General features: G+C 48.9%; 1 protein-coding gene across 3 annotated transcripts; it reads right to left on the bottom strand.

Annotated features, from left to right (window-relative positions):
• Window positions 1-12,682: 12,682 nt before the first annotated feature.
• On the bottom strand, window positions 12,683-18,811 carry WFDC2 (WAP four-disulfide core domain 2). 3 transcript variants are annotated; one of them, XM_053890214.1, is made up of 4 exons: window positions 18,679-18,811; window positions 17,972-18,115; window positions 15,164-15,316; window positions 12,683-12,842 (listed from the first exon to the last, which is right to left on the bottom strand). In XM_053890214.1, the coding sequence occupies exons 1-3, from the start codon at window positions 18,755-18,757 to the stop codon at window positions 15,165-15,167; spliced, it is 375 nt and encodes a 124-aa protein (XP_053746189.1). In that variant the 5' UTR covers window positions 18,758-18,811; the 3' UTR covers window positions 12,683-12,842; window position 15,164. The 3 variants fall into 3 exon arrangements, with proteins under 3 accessions (XP_053746189.1, XP_053746188.1, XP_053746187.1); XM_053890213.1 differs by having other exon boundaries at window positions 17,972-18,148; window positions 18,679-18,805; XM_053890212.1 differs by having other exon boundaries at window positions 17,972-18,169; window positions 18,679-18,803.
• Between the last annotated feature and the right edge of the window lie 1,685 nt (window positions 18,812-20,496).

Raw genomic sequence — 20,496 nt, forward strand, 5'->3', positions numbered from 1 at the left:
ACCACTGGGAAAGACAAAGAAAGGATCTCCCCCCGTAGACTCACCTGAGGATCTCATCCTTCCCACCTCCAGTGATGTTCAAAAACATATTAGTGGTGGTATTGATGGGAGAAGGGTGGATCTGTGCAGAGCCACAGAGGATTCAGTAAAACATACTGTAGACCACACACCTCCCAGGAAGACCTGAGGCTCCAAGCCCTCGTTCTACGTCTTCCTCTCACCAAATGAGTTGCACTCTGTGGGGATAACATATCGGGAAGGATCAACAGAGTCCATATAACTGTCATTGTCTCCTAAATCTTCCTCTTGGATTTCTTAAGACATAAATTGACTCTAAAAGTGATTAACCTTATTTTTGCCCTCTGGACATTTATTTGGGACATAAATAAGGTAAAAATAGAAATCAACTCATTTGGTATGTGCATGCTTATGATAAATGTATTCATTATATGTACAAGCATGTCTTCTCTCTAAGCCTTGGTTTCCCTGTTCTATAAAATGAGTATGGCAATAAAATCTATTCCAAGGACTTTTTATGAGAATGTGATAAGACAAGGTAGAAGTCTCCCTGACATATAGTTAGTGCTCAAGTGTTGTTAGTCTCCTTTCCTTTCTAGATAAGAGAAAGGTTATATGGAGGTTAGAATATAAATGGGGAAACTTCATTCTTCTAAAATTCCATCCAGTTTACTTCCCCTATCCCCATACCACCCAAATCAAATGGGTCTCAGTCAAAAGCGATTTAATTAATTATTTACACACATACAGACATACACATATGCATACATGCACATATCGTTGATGTGGGGTTAGTAAGAGTCCTTTGATAAGAGGTGGATAACCAGCAAGAACCTGCCAGCTTCTCTAATGTGCACTTAATAAATCTTAAACTTGCCCTCCATCTTCTGGAATCACAGTAACCCTGCACCCAATCACCTGAGAAAGGGCCACGTTACTGAGTCATGGTCAAAGATCCCCCAGGACAAGCAGGTACAGTGTGCCTGGTTTTCAAAGTCCAGTGCCTCCCACACCCACCCACAAAGGCTGTACAGCAAAAAAAATTACAGGTACACCTTGTCAAGTACTGCCCTCACTGCATGCAATTCTTATCATGCTGCTAACGTTAGAAATGTTTTTTAATTTAAAAAGTACTTACGTCCATAATTCTTCTGCAAGTTTCCTAACCTTGGCAGTACTGATATTGGGGCACAGACAATTCTGTGTGGTAGGGCTGTTCTGTACATTGGATGATGTTTAGTAGCATGCCTGGCCTTTACCAGTAGGTCCCTTCCCACCCCGGAGTTGTGTCAATCAAAAGTCTCTAGACATTGCCAAGTGTCCCTGGAGGGAGCAGAATTGCCCCTCCCCAGATGAAAACTGCTCTTCTGTATAGTATGTTAAAAGACCAATTCTTACTTCTAGGCCAGCTACTCTAGAAGCGGGAGCACCCTGGTAAGTTCTCACAAAGGAGCAATCCTGCCTTTCCTCTGCCTGAATGGCGAATGCCAGTCTGTGCACTCCCTGGGCGCCTCCTTCTGCCATTATTTTGGTTTCTGATGAACTGATTTAACCACCTGAGAGAGCGAAGGAAAGAGATCCCAGGAAGAATGCTGGCGAACCACCAAAGTACAAAAGAAGATGAATCCCAGAGATGTTGATATGTAGATATGCGTCTCCTCTGAAGAGGAGATAAATAGGAAATAAAGGTAGAGGAAGCAGTGAAAATCGGCAGGTGGAGGGAGTTTACCAACCATTTTGTAAACTACAGTTGGGAGAAGCAGTGTCCAAAGGATGAGTATCATAGCTTCAGCGCGTTTCAAGAGAAGGAAGAGCTACTAGTGATAAGAAAAATGTGTAACACTTGTCTTTAGGGACCAAGCATGGTCCTGATCTGGTTAGCACCTCATTTCCAGAAAGGCTTCATGACCCCACACACACACCTGCAAATGGCATGTGCCTTTGTGTGCACTTACAATGAATGATGCAATTACATTTGCATGTTCATTGAACACTTGTGCCAGATTCTGGGAAGCAAGCCAAACCAGCATAATCCACTTCAATTTATATGTGAGAAAACTGAGGGTCAGAGAGGTTAAATAGTTTGCCCAAGTTCAAGAGCCTCTGGACTCAAAAGCACAACCTCAGACTTCAAATCCAAGGCTCATTAAATCCCACTAAAGCATGCCAGCTTTGTCTTGTGAAAAATCAAATCTCTGGAGGATCCAGGAAAGGAGTTGGGTGGGGAATGTGCTGGACTCTGGTGATTGGACATGTGGTTAGACAAATGATTCTCTAACCCAAACAAAGTTGGGCCCTCTTTGCACACTGTGCTTTTGATATTTCTGTTTAGATATACTGAGTCTGCATCTTCTCCAAGTAAGTGATTGTTTCTGACCTCTGGACAATGTATGTGTTGTTCCAACAATTCCTTGACATCCCCAGAGGGAAGGGAGAGAGCACCTAAGACTATGCCTGGCACATTATGGGAGCTCAGTAGGTGTCTGTTGAATGAATGATACAAGAACATTGGAGCTGGACAGGCCAGGGTCCCAGTCCTGACTGTGAAACCTGCTATCCATGTGACAACAAAGTAGTTTAACCTCTCCTTGTGTATAAGATGGGTTTTAAGCTTTGTGGGAATCCTATGTTGATTCAAGAGAGGTAACGTGTGAAAAGTATTCTATATGGTCCCTGGAAAGAAAAGGCACTCAACAAATGGTAGCAGTTGTTTTATTGTTGTTAAAGGGGCTTCCACCCTGAAGTGTAGTAAAGTGACCTTAGATAAAATCGGATCAGATAAGGCCTAAGGAGAAAGGCAGAGCTGTGCTTTGGCTGGACACTATGTTCTAGGGGTGGCCCAACCTTGTAAATAGCAGAAGTTAGGGGTAAATTAGCTGAACATGGAGCTAGGCTACTCCCATTTGGTCCCCTTTCCCCTTAAAATGCCAGGTAGGGCCACAGGCTGGGTGGCAGCTTGCAGCTCCAGGTCTCTCTCCCATTTCTCCTGCTTCTCACCCTCTGCCAAGAACCTCGATCAGCATTAGGACAAAGTTGGTATGGAATGTTAGAGCTTCAAGAATAGCCTCAGAAGGGGGTTGGGGAAAATGAGTGATGGGCATTAGAGGGCATGTGTTGGGATGAGCACTGGGTGTTATATGTAAGTGACGAATCACTGGAATCTACTCCCGAAGCCAAGACTACACTGTATGTCAGCGAACTTGAGGAAAAAAAAAAAAAAATAATAGCCTGGGAATAGGGCAGGGGTCCAGCATCACAGAGAGAGTCCATTTCTTAACTTATAGGATAGGGAGTCAATTCAATTCACTTCATCAAATATATGTTCATCAAATATATGTGTCAGGCACTGTCCTAGGTGCTGAGGCTAAAGCAATGAGCAAAACAAAGACCCTGCCTTTGTGGAATTCCTATTTCAGTGGGAGAGAAACAGACAATACATAATACACATAATAGATGGTAAATGTGCTATAGAGAAAAGAACAAGTAGAATAGGGTGAGGCGTATTCAAGTCTGGAATGGGGTTGGTGGCAAGCAAGATGAGATGAAGAAGGGGGAGATAGGAGTCAAAATTTGAAGGTGAGGGGCTTAGCCAAGTCAGACCTACTTGTAGCAGAATGCTCCTTTCTGGACTTTCAGAATGCTTCTTTGCTGAATCTTAAAATCTGCAAATGGAACTGAGGGAGATGAAATGCACTCTATCCAAGATTACTGGAAATGAGGACAGTTAGCAGTAGCTTCCAAGATTTTTGAGCAGCCAGTAAGATTCCCTTTAAAAACTCTTATAATGTTTACACCAGCACTATCAACAGTAGCCAAAGTATGGAAAGAGCCCAAATGTCCATCGATGGATGAATGGATAAAGAAGATGTGGTATACATATACAATGGAATATTACTCGGCAATCAAAAAGAATGAAATCTTGCCATTTGCAATAACATGGATGGAACTGGAGGGTATTATGCTAAGTAAATTAGTCAGAGAAAGACAAAAATCCTATGACTTCACTCATATGAGGACTTTAAGAGACAAAACAGATGAACACAGGGAAGGGAAATAAAAATAATATAAAAACAGGGAGGGGGACAAAACAGAAGAGACTCATAAATATGGAGAACAAACTGAGGGTTACTGGAGGGGTTGTGGGAGGGGGGAAGGGCTAAGTGGGTAAGGGGCACTAAGGAATCTACTCCTGAAATCATTGTTGCACTATATGCTAACTAATTTAGATGTAAATTTTAAAAAATAAAAAAAATAAAAAAATCTTATTATAATAAATCATTATAAAAGTAATGCCTACATTTTATAGAAAAGTCAAACATACAAAACTCTAAGGGAGAACATTAAAAATTCAAAGTCAAAATATTATCTTCCAGGAGAGGAGCCAAGATGGCGGAACAGCATGGAAGTTTTTTGTGTGTCTCGTGTTCCTGAAATACAGCCAGACCAACACTAAACCATCCTACACACCTAGAAAACTGATTGGCGGATTAACACAACAATCTGCACAACCTGAACCACAGAATTCAGCAGGTACGCAGCACGGAGAGGTGCATTTGGGGAGCGAGAAGCTGCAAAAGGTAGGAAACGCTTTTGCAGGCGGAGGGAGGACGGACACTGGGTGGGGGAGAATATGGGAAAAGCACCCTTCCCCAAAAGCAGCTGGAGAGAAAGTGGAAAATTAGAAACAGCCGCAGGGACTAAACTAAAAAAGGGAGAAAGGAGAGGGTTTAAATTCCATTAAGACTGTAAACAAGGGGAGCGCAAAGGCTGCAACTCCACAGCTCGATACCTGGCGGTGTTCTGGTGGGAAGGGCGAATTCCCAGGAAGAGAGTCGGGTCCGGGAGGTTCTCGGGCCACACGGGGAAAAGTGGTTCCACGGCTGGAAGGACATTTGGTAGAGACCGTTGTAGCCACTTGGTCCCAGCAGACCCCGGAAGGCAGCCACATTCTCTGGTGCTGGGGCAAGGTCGTTAAGGGTGAAGCCTGGTGCCAGATTTGTGTTGTGATTTTCCATAATCCCTGAAACGCTGCTGCTACACTGTCTTGCGAACTTTTTCTGGGCCGGGCTGGCACCTGGCCGCAGTCTCGGGGCACCGGCAGCAGCAGGGTCCAGCAAGCATTCCTGGGTGCAGCCGACATTCGGCCATTGCTCATTCAGCCATTGCTCGGTAAGTCCCTCCCACAGAGGGGCAGAACGGGTGAAAGCCGCAGTTCTTCAGAAGTAAGGGGCCAGAGAAAACAGCTGCATCTGAGACAAAACTCGGGAGAGAGGTACTGCCTGGGGCCTGGTCACGGATAGTGAAAAAGCGGGGAGTGGATGAGAGCTGGAGACAGAGGACGGGTGCGCGATTGGTGATCCGGGAGAACAGGAATTGCTGGGTGGCGCCATTTCACCACTTCCACGCATGCGCATACGCACCTCCAAGCGCGGCAACAATCCACCCCAGTAGGCTAGCAGCACCATCTAGTGGAGAGCGGAGCTGTTACACTGAGCCCCGCCCAACTGGGCCAACTTCTCTCTTCAAGAACACAAGTCTCACTGCCGGCTTAGTTTATGGACTAAAAAGCGCTACATAGACTGACTTCTCGGGGAAAACGAAGCAATTTCAGTCCTACTTCAATCTGTTAGCAGGTCCATCTATTCAATTTCTTTCTTTTTTTTTTTTTTCTTTTTCTCTTTTACACTTCTCTTTCTTGAATACAGAAAGAGAAAAAATTCATTTTTATTTTCAACTTTTATTAGAATATTTTTCTTTAATTTTTATTACTATATTTTTTACTTTTGTGTAAATTTTTTCAAATCCTATTTTACTTCCATCACTATTTTAGTCTACTTCATTGTACTCACCTTTTCAAATTTTCAAACAATTTCCTTTTTTCTTTCTTTTTCTTTTTTTCTCTTTTTCGTTTCTTTTCTTTTTCTTGAATGCAGAAAGAGAAAAACTTCATTTTTACTTTCAATTTCTATTTAAAATATTTTTATTTAATTTTTTACTATATTTTTGCTTTTATGTAAATTTTTTCAAATTCTATTTTACTTCCATCATTTTATTTTAGTCTATTTCATTGTATTCACCTTTTCAAATTTTCAAACAATTTCCTTTTTTTCCTTTCTTTTTCTTTTTTCTCTTTTTTGTTTCTTTTCTTTTTCTTGAATGCAGAAAGAGAAAAACTTCATTTTTACTTTCAATTTCTATTTAAAATATTTTTATTTAATTTTTTAACTATAGTTTTGCTTTTATGTAGATTTTTTTCAAATTCTATTTTACTTCCATCATTTTATTTTAGTCTAGTACAGTGTATTCACTTTTTCAAATTTTCAAACGATTTCTTCTTTTTCTTTTTTTTCTTTTTTTATCTTTTCTCTTTTTTGTTTCTTTTCTTTTTTCTTAAATACAGAAAAAGCAAAAATTCATATTTATTTTTAATTTTTATTAAAAATATTTTTCTTTAATTTTTTTTCTACTATATTCTTTATTTTTGTGTATATTTTTTCAAATTCTATTTTACCCCATCATCTCATTTTAGACTACTTCAGTATATCCATTTTTTAAAATTCTCAAACAATTTCCTTTTTTTCCTTCCCCCCCCCCTTTTTTTTCTCTAATCTGTCAAACCACTTTCAACACCCAGACCAAAACACACCTAGGATCTAGCATCATCTATTTGATTTTTGTGTGTGTATGTGTGTGTTTAATTTTTAATTTTAATTTTTTTAATTTCAATTTTTCTACCTCATTAATTCCTTTTCTCCCTTCAAAATGACAAAACGAAGGAATTCACCCCAAAAGAAACAGCACAGAAAAACGACAGCCAGGGACTTAACCAACGCAGATACAAGCAAGATGTCTGAACCAGAATTTAGAATCACGATAATAAGAATACTAGCTGGAGTCGAAAATAGACTAGAATCCCTTTCTGTGGAGATAAAAGAAGTAAAAGCTAGTCAGGATGAAATAAAAAATGCTATAACTGAGCTGCAATCACGGATGGGTGCCGCGGTGGCAAGGATGGATGAGGCAGAGCAGAGAATCAGTAACATAGAGGACAAACTTATGGAGAATAATGAGGCAGAAAAAAAGAGGGAGACTAAGGCAAAAGAGCACGATTTAAGAATTAGAGAAATCAGTGACTCATTAAAAAGGAAGAACATCAGAATCATAGGGTCCCAGAAGAGGAAGAGAGAGAAATAGGGATAGAAGGGTTATGTGAGCAAATCATAGTGGAAAAATTTCCTAACCTGAGGAAAGACACATACATCAAAATCCAGGAAGCACAGAGGACCCCCATTAGATTCAACAAAAACTGACCATCAACAAGGCATATCATAATCAAATTCACAAAATACTCAGGCAAGGAAAGAATCATGAAAGCAGCAAGGGAAAAAAAGTCCCTAACCTACAAGGGAAGACAGATCAGGTCTGCAGCAGACCTATCCACAGAAACCTGGCAGGCCAGAAAGCAGTGGCAGGATATATTCAACGTGCCGAATCAGAAAAATATGCAGTCAAGAATTCTTTATCCAGCAAGGCTGTCATTCAAAATAGAAGGAGAGATAAAAAGTTTCCCAGACAAACAAAAATTAAAGGAGTTTGTGACCACTAAACCAGCCCTGTAAGAAATGTTAAGGGGGAGGAGTTTGTGACCACTAAACCAGCCCTGTAAGAAATGTTAAGGGGGACTCTCTGAGGTGAGAAAAGATATAAATAAATAAATAAATAAATAAATAAATAAATAAATGCCAAAAGCAACAAAGATTAGAAAAGACCAGAGGACACCACCAGAAATTCCAACTCTACAAGCATCATAACAGCAATAAATTCATATCTTTCAGTACTCACGCTAAACGTCAATGGACTCAATGCTCCAATCAAAAGACATAGGGTAACAGAATGGATAAGAAAACAGGATCCATCTATATGCTATTTACAAGAGACCCACCTTAGACCTAAAGACACCTTCAAATTGAAAATAGGGGGATGGAGAACTATCTATCATGCTAATGGTCAACAAACGAAAGCCAGAGTAGCCATACTTATATCAGACAATCTAGACTTTAAAATAAAGACTGTATCAAGAGATGCAGAAGGGCATTATATCATAATCAAGGGGTCTATCCACCAAGAAGACCTAACAATTGTAAACATTTATGTGCCAAATGTGGAAGCACCCAAATATATAACATAAAGCAATTAATCACAAACATAAAGAAACTCATTGACAGTAATACCATCATAGTAGAAGACTTCAACACCCCATTCACAGCAAAGGACAGATCATCTAATGAAAAAATCAACAAGAAAACAATGGCTTTGAATGACACACTGGACCAGATGGACTTAACAGATACATTCAGAACATTTCATCCTAAAGCAGTGGAATATACATTCTTCTCCAATGCACATGGAATGTTCTCCAGAATACACCACATACTGGGACACAAATCAGCCCTAAGTAAGTACAAAAGATTGAGATCATACAGTGCATATTTTCAGACCACAATGCTGTGGAACTCGAAAACAACCACAAGAAGAAATTTGGCAAGGTAACAAATACTTGGAGATTATAGAACATCCTACTAAAGAATGAATGGGCTAACCAAGAAGTTAAAGAAGAAACTAAAACTAACCCTAACCCACAAGAAACCGCAGGCTTTGGATTACTCATCTGATGAAAAATTTCCAGAGGGGTGTTTAAGGTATGAGGGGCACAAACACTGGGGACAGAGCAGCTCAAGGGGTCCCATCTTTGTGTGTAATGAGCTCACCCCAATAGGTCTGGTCTGGCTGGGCCTGGGGGTTGATGTCTCTGCTGCAGGGGAAATACAGAGACTTCTGAGTTTAGGACCTCTTCTCTCTGCAGGCAGGACCTACCAATGCCAAGTTGCTCTGTGGCTGAGGGGGTCGCAGCAGTTCGCCTAAGTACCACCTTTCAGAGCTGAGCAAACCAAGACCCTCGCCAACACGCTGTGGCACTGAATGGAGGGTTGGCATTCTGTCAGCTGTCATTCTGTTCTTAAGCTTCCTCACCCTCTCACTTTTGCCATGACTCTGTGGTAGAATTATCAGCTGGGGCAGGAGGTGGGTATTTGTTGTGTTTGCAATATGATTATTTCACGAGTTAGTTTCCCCAAGATGCATCCACCTGCAGAAGGCAAAGGGATCCAGGCAGCAGCCACAGAAGACAGCACAGTTGGTACATCCCCAGCTGTTGAAGCATCGGTCGGCAGTTGCACGGAGCGGGGGGTGCGGGGGTGGGGGGAACTCAAGACACTAGATGAAGACGCAGGAACAAAAAGGCATTTCTTCCCTGCCCTGTGGCGGTAGTGTAACGCTCTCCCTGCTCCCACATCGCCCTCTAGAGTCTATTCTTAACGTAACAACCTGAAAGATCGTTTCAAACACAAGTCAGATCAGGGCACATCTCTGCTCAGACCCCTCCCGTGGCTCCTAAATTCCCTAGAATAAAAGGCAAAGTCTTTGCAGTGACCACAGCGCCCTCCATAATCTGTGCCCGCGCTACCTCCCTGAGCTCATCTCCCCTCGTGCCCCTGACCCCTTATTTACTCCAACCACGTTAGCCTCCTGGACCATCCTCAAATACTCAGAGCACACTCTGACCTCAGGTCCTTAGTCCTGGAAGTTTCCTGGGTCTGGACCGCTCTTCCCATGGACTATCACATGGCTCATACCCTCCTTCACTCAACTCAGTACTTGAATGATGTTTAATGAAAGACCTTCCCTGAACACCCTCTGCAAAGAAACCACACCCACCTCAACCCCCACCTTGGGGTTCACCAGTCCTCTTACCCATCTTTGAGTTATCACTTGACATGATATACATGGTAAACATGAGTTCATTCACGCACACACACATGAACACACATACACATGCACACACACGTACACACACAGATACACACACACTCACAACCTCCTTGGTACCAACCTCCCACCATCTATACATAGTAGGCACTCAATAAATATTTCCTGGGTGAGCAAATGCCTCTGCTTATGTTGTTTCTCAGTCAGGGCTATCCTCTACTGGCCTGTTTTTAGAACTTCAGTTTTTTGTGTATAACCTCCTATCATCCATCCAACCCGAAGCCTGCACTTTCCTGCCGAACGGATGCTTGTTTCTGCAGATGCTTATTCCACAGAACAGCCCTTGGGACTGGAGATGGGGCACAGAGGCATCAGCAAAGCAGTTTGCTGTTGGAAGTAAGAGAAAGTAAAGGCGGGAAGAAACTCTGCCCTGAACTCTGGGGGGGGGGGGGGTCAACAGGACTGAGGGGTTCTGGGAGGTTCCACGAGAGTGACAGTCCCATCTGGAGCCAGCAATTTATCAGGACTCCTGGCCCTGGGAGCCACCACCACCCCGTGCCCACCCCCCCACCCCCCAGCCAAAACTAAGCATGGCTGTGGTCTGGCTACATAATAAATAGCTCATCGAGACCTGGAAGAGGGGAGGAAGGGGCCAGTTCAGAGCAGTCCCCCCTTCTTTCCTCTTCACACCCCTCAACCAAAGACCCTCAGAGTCCCTGGCCTGCAGCAGCCACTCGGCAGCAAAAGTTGATCAGAGGAATGTCCTAGGCTGGGGGCTCCTCCAAACCCACCCATTTTCTCACGTGACCCACTCTACCCCTTAACCCTCTTTTTCCAGCAGAGTTCTTCCTGTTCATCACTGGGATCCTTGGTAACTCCAGGAACCCTGGTTCTCCCCACCTCATCTTCCCCAGGAGGCCCGTGGGCCGGAACCCCCTTAAAAAAGTCCCACCCCCACTTAAGTTTCTGGTGGAGGCCCTGAGGGTCCATCTCCCTCAGACCCCAACTCAGGGTGGCCCTGGGCAGCCTTCTCATGCAGTAAAATCTCAGCCACCAGGTCTGATATGCTGTTGGTGGCACTTCATTTGAGTTAAATTGGGAGCAGCAAATTTGCCCGCTGGCCCTGGTCAGTGGGGAGCTGGTAGCAGCTGCCTGGAGCCCTGGGTTAGGGAAAGGAGGAGCATGAGCGATGCAGGTTTGCAGAGTGGGTGCCGGAGGGGAAGATGGCATGCATACAAAAGGCATACCTCTGCCATCCCTGGGTTAGACGGGACCCTGCCTAGGGCTCTCTCCCCGTACAAACCTGGGGAAAGTGAGGAGAGAGTGGCGGGGGTGGCAGCCACACATTTGGTCCCATCATGGGGCTTCTACTGAGCCCATCTCTGGATGCCTTTGCTGCTGCCCGCAAGGGCTCAGGCGACTCAAGCCTGGGCAGGGACAGAAATCAGAAAAGAGAAGGCTACACTGCCATCTATCGCCAAGGGACAGCCTTATGCACTGAGCACCCACAGGTCCATGTTCACCTTGCATCCCTAACGGGGTGGATGGAGAAGCCCTGGGTCTTTCCTGGTTCATGGCCTGGGGCAGGGACTCACAAGAGGATGAGAAGGATAAGACTGGCCAAACACCAAACCACCAAGATCTTCTGTCTCCAGACCATTGCCCTCAAGCTGCCCTGACCTCTCACATCCAATGGTGGGTAGAGCAGAGAAGGAGATAAAAGCTGTCCTGGGGTGGGCAGAGGAACATTGAGAGAAGGGGATAAAGAGAGAGGGGCATGGAGGGAGAACAGAAAAAAAAAAGTCAATGAGGAAACAGAAAGGGGCAGAGAGAGAGCAAGGGGAAGAGAGAGAAAAGAGAAAGGGATGGTGGGGGAAAACAGGGAAAGAGAGAGAGAGAGGGAAAGAAAAGGGGTATAGAGGGTGAGGACTGAGACAGGGCTAGGTCTCTGAAAGAACACAGAAGAAACTGGTAGAATTGGTGCCTCCGTAGGGCACGGGGCAGGGGGAGGAGGTCAAGGGTGAAAGACCCTTTTTGTTGTTGTCGTTTTCACCTTTTGGATTTTGGTCCATGTGACTGCATTACTTGTACGAAATAATGGTTTGATTTAAAAAACCAGTTAAGGGGCGCCTGGGTGGCTCAGTCAGTTAGGCATCTGACTCTTGATTTCGGCTCAGATCGTGATCTCACGTTTCGTGAGTTCAAGCCCAGTGTCAGGCTCTGCGCTGGCGGCATGGAGCCTGCTTGGGATTCTGTCCCTCTCCTCTCTGCCCCTCCCCCCCCTCAAAATAAATAAACATTAAAATAAATAAATAAACAAACAGATAGATAATGAAAAACAATCAAAGGACCGATCAAAGGACCCCAGTTTTGCCAACTTCTGTCCATGTGGCCGCAAGCAAGTCACTTGCTAGACTCCTAGGCTAGAACACGGGACTGTCATCAGCTACATCGAGGGTTGTTTTGTGGCTCCAGGAGATCTCGCAAACAAGTCTCCCAGCCCTGGGTCCGGGGCACAGAGAAGTGTTGCAGGCCCCGGCAATGAATGGGAGTGACTTTGGAAGCGTTCCATCCCATCTCTGAGCCTGTTCTCTCTTCCACGTCCCTCCCGCCGAAAGGACAACCACCAACCTCCCCAAAGAAAACGCTATTATACGAGTAGTACATGAGCCAAGCCCTGAGTGTATGTTCACTGTCTCAGAGTTGATCCCTCCCTGGACTTCATGCCAGGATGACCTGGTCGCCACCACCCCCACCCCACCCCCCCCCCCCATCAATCCAGAGTCAGGAGAGACAGGGACAGAAAGGTTAAGAATGGAGGCCATGGCCCTTCCCCCAGTGCTGGAAACGGTCACTTTATTGGTTGGAAAAGACAGAAGCTGTGCTCAGCTCTGGAGGGAGTGCAGAAGCCAGAAAGAGGGGAGCCCAGCTGGGCTGGAGCCAGGCAGGGCCGGGCAGAAACTTCCACTCCCCCACTCCGCGGGTGGTGGTGGCTAGAGCTGGAGGAAGAAAACCATAATAATACATCAACAGCAATACGCAAAATACTAGACAAGAAGACAGAGCTTAAATTCTGGACCAAACCCCCCCGACTCCCCCCTTCCAACACACACGCACAGCAAAGCCTCACCTTCCTGAGGCCCTGGGGCTCTGCCTGCACTTCTCTGCAGGTCCTGGACTCACCTCTTCTGCTTCACACCTGCCCGGGACATACCTGGGTAACCGTGGCCCAATTGACCGCTGGGGCCTTCCTGAGGGACAGTCATCATTTATCTCCCTCAAAGCCCTTCTGCCGCCAGGAAGTTAGAATGTCTCCATTCCTTGGGTTAAGCTGGGATTCGCTGGTCAAGGAGATCTTATTGATCTCATTTTACAAGCAAAATAATTGCAGCCCCGGGAGGTAAAAAAGGCTAGTGAAGTGAAATCCACACCCAGGTCTTCCTGGCCACCAAGTCCAGCCACCTACTGGCAGTCAGGGAGGCAGGAGATGACTGGTATCACTGGAGAGCTCTGGGCCCCTGGAGACCGTGGTTCCCTCCCAGGCACTGAAGGAACACCTTGAAATAGCACCCACAGGGCCTCGGGCACACCCTCCCCTCTCTGTAGCCTCAGTCCTCTCACCTGGGCAATACCGGGCCCCACCAGTGACCTGTCAATCCCCCGGGGTGAGGGCTTATCAAGGCAGCCCCACCATCAATACTGAGATGTCAACCAAAGGGCACTTCCAGGTTCTTGCTCCCCCTGCACCTCACCCCACAACCGACCTTCCAGTCGTCCCTGAGGACTGGCCAGGATCATCCCTCTGCCAAGGCTGCTCCCTCCCACCACCACGCCACCTCCCACCCCATGAGGCTTTCTCCTCTGTTCCCCCAGCGCTCAACCCTTCCCTCAGTGCAGCACTGATGACAGGCTCTCGGAGTGTCCGTCCATCCGTCTGCCTCAGCCACGGGGCTGCAAGCCCTGTGACGAAGGGCAGTGGACACCTTCTGCCCCAGCACCTGGCACAGAGACCTGGTCACAGTGCCCGACGTCCCCAAGGGCCAACCAAACACGAGCTTGGGGTCTTGTATTTACTTCCTCACACTTACTCTAGGATTTGATATTGTTTTATTTTTAGTTGTTACTAGAGGAAGAGAGGCTCCACAATCCTTTCCTTACATGGGTAGAGCCACCAGAGGTGGCCAGATGTGGCCCCGGCCTGCTACAGAGCAAGTGCCCCTCACACTTCAAATATACATCTGATGTCTGCCGTGTGTGTCCTGAAAAGCCACGCTTTGGGCGAAACTAAGGATCAGCCTTTGGCCTCCCACTGGCCACATGCAAAGAGCCTCTCACCTCCCCACCTGCTCCTGACACTGTCCACTGTCCTCTCTCCCAGGAAACAGCTGCTCCCCCAACTGCTGACTTTCTAAGTGCATGCTAAGGCAACAGAAGAAATCTCTTTCCCTCACAGCCCAATTCATCAGCTGTCCCCTCTGCCTTCACATACGTCCCAAACATAGCCACCTGCCTCCCCTGGTCTATCACCTCCCAGCTGACTCTCGCAGGAGCCTCCTAGCTGGTCTCCTGCTTCTGCCACTGCCCCTCTACAGCCTCTTCTCCACCCGGCAGTCGGAACAATCATTTCCAAATCTGAGTCGGAGCACGTCCATTTCCATGGCGGCCACATCTCTGGGTCAAGACTAAAGTCCTGTAATGACCTATCAGGCCCCTAAGACATGCTCCACTTACCCCTGGCCGACCTTCCTCTTCCTGTGCCCTCCTCGCTCTCACCCAGCCTCCTGGCTTTTCATGAAACACCAGGGATGCTCCTGCTTTTGCACCTGCTGCCCCTTGCCTGTGACACTCCCCCCAGATATCCTCACGCTCCCCCCCTCAAGTTCTGGCAAGTCTTTGTTCAAGGGCTGCCTTCTGGGTGGGACCTTCCCTGATAATTCCTGTGGGGGAAAAAAAAAAAAAACGGCAACCCCACTTCCTGCCCACCCTGCCCCACCCCTACTCCCCTTCTGTTTCGTTTTTTTCTCCGGGGTACTTTTCTCCCTCGAACATTCTACAGAATCTACTTCCTTATTTATTTTTCTTTGTTGCCCATTAGCACATAAAACCCGTCAGAGTTTTTGTCTGATTTGCTCGCTCATGGGCCGCCCTCAGTACCCAGAGCCGTGCATGGCACGTGACAGATAACAGATACTTGCTGACTGGATGAAAGCAAGTAAATGGACAGACATGAACAGAGCTGTGTTCGCCAGGTCCTCCTTTTCAACCATCTTTACCCATAGGCTTCGGTGCACTTCCTTCCCCCCCCCCCCCCCCCACCTACCTCAGAAGACGGGAGTGATGCAGGACACCTTCCCGCAACCATTGTAGCAGCATTTCAACAGGCCAGGACACTGGCTGTCCACCTTGCACTGGTCCTGGCAGAGGCCGAGCTGGGGGAAGTCAGTGTTCACGTGGGGGCAGGAACCTTGCTTTTCTGGGGAGAAAAAGGAGCAACGGGAAGTGGGCAGAGGGGATGCCGGGAGATGAACACTCCTCCCAGCACCCCCCCCACCCCGCCCCCATGTCACAAACAGTAGAGCTGCCCGCCTGTCTGAGTTGATCCCAGAGTCGCCTAGCAAGACCGTCTGCAGACCTCTCCTCCTCCTGCTCCCTCCATCCTCGATTTTGAAATCACAGGACGTCAGGTCGAGGCCCAGGTCTGCCTTTTCCTATCTCTGCGGCCTAACATGGAGAGCAGAAATGTCCCAGAGCCGCTGTGCCTCCGGGTGCTACCATTATTCTCTGCACTCGACATATATTAACCCCTCTAATCCCCACAATAATTCTACAAGAGGGAGAGGTACTGTTAATATTTCCTCATGTTACAGATGAGGAAACTGAGGCACCAAGAGGTTAAGTAATTTGTCTATTACGCCACCCATGGAGGCAGGACTGGAAACCCAGGAATCGGGCTTCAGAGTCTGCGCACCAGACACCCTGCTGCTTCGTAAGCTGTGCACATGTGAGGGGTTTGCACACCCACGGTCTCTTCACTCACTCCATGCCCCCCCCCCCATACACTCACTCATCCATGGCTCACTCACAGACAACACCGCAGAGAAGTGCTGCTTACAGTGTTCTTGGTGTAGATCCATTACCTCCTCTAATCCTCACATCAAGTATTTCCTCTGTCGGGGCTGTTTCTAACCCTGCTCCTATCTCAGACCAGGAAAGTGAGGCACAGACAGGTGCCACCAACACCACACCGCTGGTAAGAAGCAAAACCAACACCTGAGCCCAGCCTGTCACCACCCATTTACACACACACACACACACACACACACACACACACACACACACACTCACCCTATGCTCAACTTCCTGGGTCAAGGAGAAGGGAGCTGGGCTCAATTCCCAGAAGCCCCAGGAGCAAGCCCAGCCAAAAGTCAAACACAGGCACAGAAGTGGCTGATTAGTTTGCGGAGGACAGGAGTAGCTGATTTCCTAGCACAAAGAAATCCATTCCCTTGCAAAGGGCAGGAGATCTGGATACTGGGCTTCTCTGGGACAAAAGGGAGTCGGGAAAGGGTTACCGACAAATCGCGCCACTGTGTATAGAGTGTCTATTCTCCACAAACACATCTTCAGTGTGTTATTTCATTTAGCCCTCATGTTAATCCTACAGGGTTTGGGATTATTATCCCCAGTTTGCCGAAGAGAAAGCAGAGGCTTGGAGAGGTAAAGCGACTTTCTCAGGATCACATGACTAGCAGATGGCAGAACTAAGATCCTAGTCGAGGAAGCCATCTGGCTCCGTCCCTCTTCCTGCCTCAGTCTGTCCATCTGAGACAAGGGACCAGAGAAGACGGCACCTAACAGTCAGGCACTCCTTCTGTCCCCAAGGACCTCTCTCGTCTGTCTGTCTGTGTGTCTGCCTCGTGCTTCCTCTCTCTCAAGCTCCACATCTCCTGCTGGTCCTCCTCTCTGTGCTCCAGGTTAGAGGCCTCCAGACCCGGGAGCTGCTGATGGGCAGCTGATCAGCCAGCTGATGGGCCAGTCGTCCCTCCACCTCTCCGCTTCCTTGCTCATAAATCTGAGGTCTCTAATTATAAACAGTCCCAGCCACTACTGGTATCTTGGGAGAAATAACAGAGCATGAAGATACAAGGGCTGTATCCTGGATAAAGACCAGTAATCACAATACCTGGGTACCCCAGGTCATATCCCTGCTTCTAGCCCTCAGTTTTCCCTCTGAGAAGTGAGAAGCTTGGATTCCACCTTGTCTAAGCCCATTCCCTGCTCTGATGACCGTCCCCATAGCCTGGTGGGAGGGTAAGCTCTAGCAAGGACCTTTTGTGGACCCCCCACGTCTTCACATAGTTCCCTCTCTCTCCTTACAGTGGAAGAGATTGTGTTAAAGAGGAGGAAGGGGGAAGGGGTGCTCTGGGAGGAGTCCCAACTTCCTTCAAACCAGCCTTCCAAGAAGGGGCAAAAGTTGAACTTCGCTATGACTCTTGCAGAGCTACGGAGTGACGGTGCGGCCTGGGCAACAGCCTTTCTCTGACGCTCACAACCACATCTTTAAGATGGGCTCGGCGCTCCGCTAATTCTGTAAGGTGTCTTTCCGTCTGGACAGGGGAAGCCAGGGGAGTCTTGCCAGGCCAGGCGCTCCAAGTCCTTCCGCCAGAGCTGGGGGACGCCCCAGGGGAGGGACTCCGAGAGGCCTGAGCGCCCCAGGTGTTGGGACCCAGCCCACTCGCCTGCCCCGGGCTTCCCTGCGGCTCCAACCAGCCGCGGAGGAAACTGCGAACCGGGTGCCCTGACCTCCGGAAACACCTTCCAGCCTGTGCTTGCCCGGAAATCCGTCACGCACCGGGGAATGGAATCCGGCCAGGGGTGGGGGACCTCCCTTCCCCCCGCTCCCCCGCTGCGCTTAAGCGACGCCTTTGTCCCCCCCCCCCCCCCCCCCCCCCCCCCCCCCCGGCCCGGGGCCCCGAGAGGGAGCGCACGGCGGATCGGGTTCCATCCGTCTCCACTCTGCAGGGGTCCCTGGGTGCGGCGGGAGCGTCCCCCTGCCCCGATCCCGGCGCTCTGCCTCCTCCAGCGCACAGCGCCCTTCCCGGCCCCGCTCGGGGCGCCCCGGGGTTACCGTCGGGCAGGTGGCAGATGGTGGCGCAGCCGGCCTGGCAGCACTTGAGGTTGTCGGCGCATTGGGCGTCCGATTGGCACTCCTGCGTACAGTTCTGGTCCGCCTGCAGCTGGGGGCACACGCCCGTTTTCTCCGCTTCTCTGCCTGGGAGGCCGACGGTCAGTGGGGCCAGGAGACCTAGTCCCGGAAGACGCCCACCTGGGGCCCCAGATCGTCAGCTCCTAGGAATTAAGTCCCTGGCCCTAGGCGCCCCCCGTACAGCCTTCAGAGGGCCCCACCTCCAGGCCCGGGGTCCCCGACACTTGTGAGTACAGGGTTTACCTAACCCTTGTCCTCAGAGCCCTCAATCCTCGCCCCCCCCCCCCCCGCACAGCTGAGCATCTAGAAGCTTCCGATGTGTCGGCAGAGGGTCCCCCCACCCGCCACTAAGTCTCCACCTTCAGCACAGAGCCTCTGCCCCAAATTTCAGTCTTCGTTGGTCTCCCCCACCTCCAGCACATTGGACCCCACACCTTCAGCTCCAAGGGTCACCACCTTCAGGCACCAGGGAATCCTCAAATTTTGGTCTTCATGGGCGTCCCCACTTCCGCCCCCAGGAATCCCCATTCCTCCAGCTCTCAGAGAGGCTACGTGCAGCTAGCCCCGGGCCTGTCCTGGCGCTCCGGGAGCGGCCCCTCTGGGCGCCGGGGTTCCCCCGCCCGGCTCACCTGGGACAGGGGAGAGGCCGAGCAGCAGCAGGCCGAGGAGGAGGGGGACGGCGTGAAGGCCGGGGCGGCAGACAGGCATGGTGCTGCGCCGGGCGGGGTGCTGGTGTGAGCCGCCGCCCGGATGCGGGGATTTAACGACGCGCGCGGGGAGGAGTGGGGCAGGGGTGGGGCGACGCCGGCGGGGGGGAGAGGGCTCAGCGGCCACCGCGGGCGGGCTGCCACCTCACTCCGTTTCACAATCCCCCAGGATCAGATGTCGCTCTTGGCCCCGGTGGGAACCAGGAACCTGATTAGCTTCCAGGCCTGGCGCAGCTATAGACCAGCAGCGGCCAGACCCTTGTCCCGCTCCTCCCTTCCCTCCTACCCCCTGGGGCCTGAGCACCCGGCTGCGGTGGCGAGGGCCGGGCCCCTGACTCCTGAGTCTCCCTGTAATGCCTGGAGAGGGAAGGGCAGGGCCCACGGGAAAAAGCTGTAGAGCCTGGGGATTAAGTGGTTAGATTTGGGGCAGCTAGATCAGCGTGTTGAAGGGTTGAAGGGTTAGTGATGGAGGGCTAGTGTAGTGATACAGAGCACACGGTAGGGGCTACGGAAAAAGCACTTGTTTAAATAAATGAACCCATTTGGCACAGAAACTGAGGCCCATGAAGGTGAAACCCCTTTTAAGAGCCTCAAACCATTTTGGACATGTTTCTCTCTCCCTCACCTTGTCTTGTCCTGTCTGTTCTTTTCTCTTTCTTTTCTTTCTTTCTTTCTTTCTTTCTTTCTTTCTTTCTTTCTTTCTTTTCTCCATCTCTTTTCCACACCAACACTCTGTCAGGGCTGACTGTGTGCCAGGCTCAGTACTCATGGTCTCATGGAGTCTCATCCATCTTCCCAGCAGAGCTATGAATCGAGAATTACCATTATCATCAGCTGTATATGCCAGTCAGAGATTTCGACCTTTCCCTCAAGGTCCCATGCAAAGCTCTAGAGACAAGGTTCTGGACCCACATCTCCTTCCCTTCAAGCCCTTGTGTTTTTACCCATTCCATCATAAATATTCACCAGGTGCCTACCACGTGACACATATCGGGCAAGACAGTTGGTGCAGAGAAATGGAAGGAGCCATCTGGTGTTGACTGCGCGGTGGTGGGGTCTGGGTATGATTTCATCTTCATTATGTCCCAGCTGAGGAAACTTGAATGAATCACCTCCCTGTTCTGAGCTTCCACTCTGTCATCCACAAAGATGGTGACCGTATAAGAATTCAGGGAGAACATGAATGTAATGTTACTGCCATGGACCCGCTGTGTACTCACTGAGGGCTGGGTCCACTTGATTGACATAGGAACTCCAGCCTGGACACACAGCACGTTGTAGATCAGCGAGTGTGAGAGCTTGATAAATGGTGTCTCCTGTAACCAACGAGCCTGGTAAGTATATACCCAAGCTTTAGAATCCAGGCTGGCAAAGGTTAGGGTTACCCAGGGCATTAGACAAGACCCTTCCTGAACCAACAATCTGAGGTTCTGTAAGCCCCAGGAGGTCTTTGCTGCTGGAGGCTAGAGGGTATCTGGGGCACCGACCATTGGGATGACCGGTGAGTAGGGCTTTGGTGACATGAATATATCAGGCCACTGTCCCCACAGATGGCTCCTGCTAAAAGAGGTCGAGAATCCCTCCCCCAACTTCCCATGCCCATCCTGGGGAAGAGAGATGTGCCATGGTTGCAAGGGGCCAGGGCTGTTTACTGAGGTGGGAGAACAGTCAGCAGCAATGAGGCAGGAGCCAGGTGGGGGACAGCACTAGGCACACTCCTGAAACTCAGTCTAGGGCATA

This window comes from Panthera pardus, unplaced genomic scaffold, assembly GCF_024362965.1.
Source record: "Panthera pardus isolate Hobbes unplaced genomic scaffold, ASM2436296v1 HiC_scaffold_25, whole genome shotgun sequence".
NCBI classification, from domain to species: Eukaryota; Metazoa; Chordata; class Mammalia; order Carnivora; family Felidae; genus Panthera; species Panthera pardus.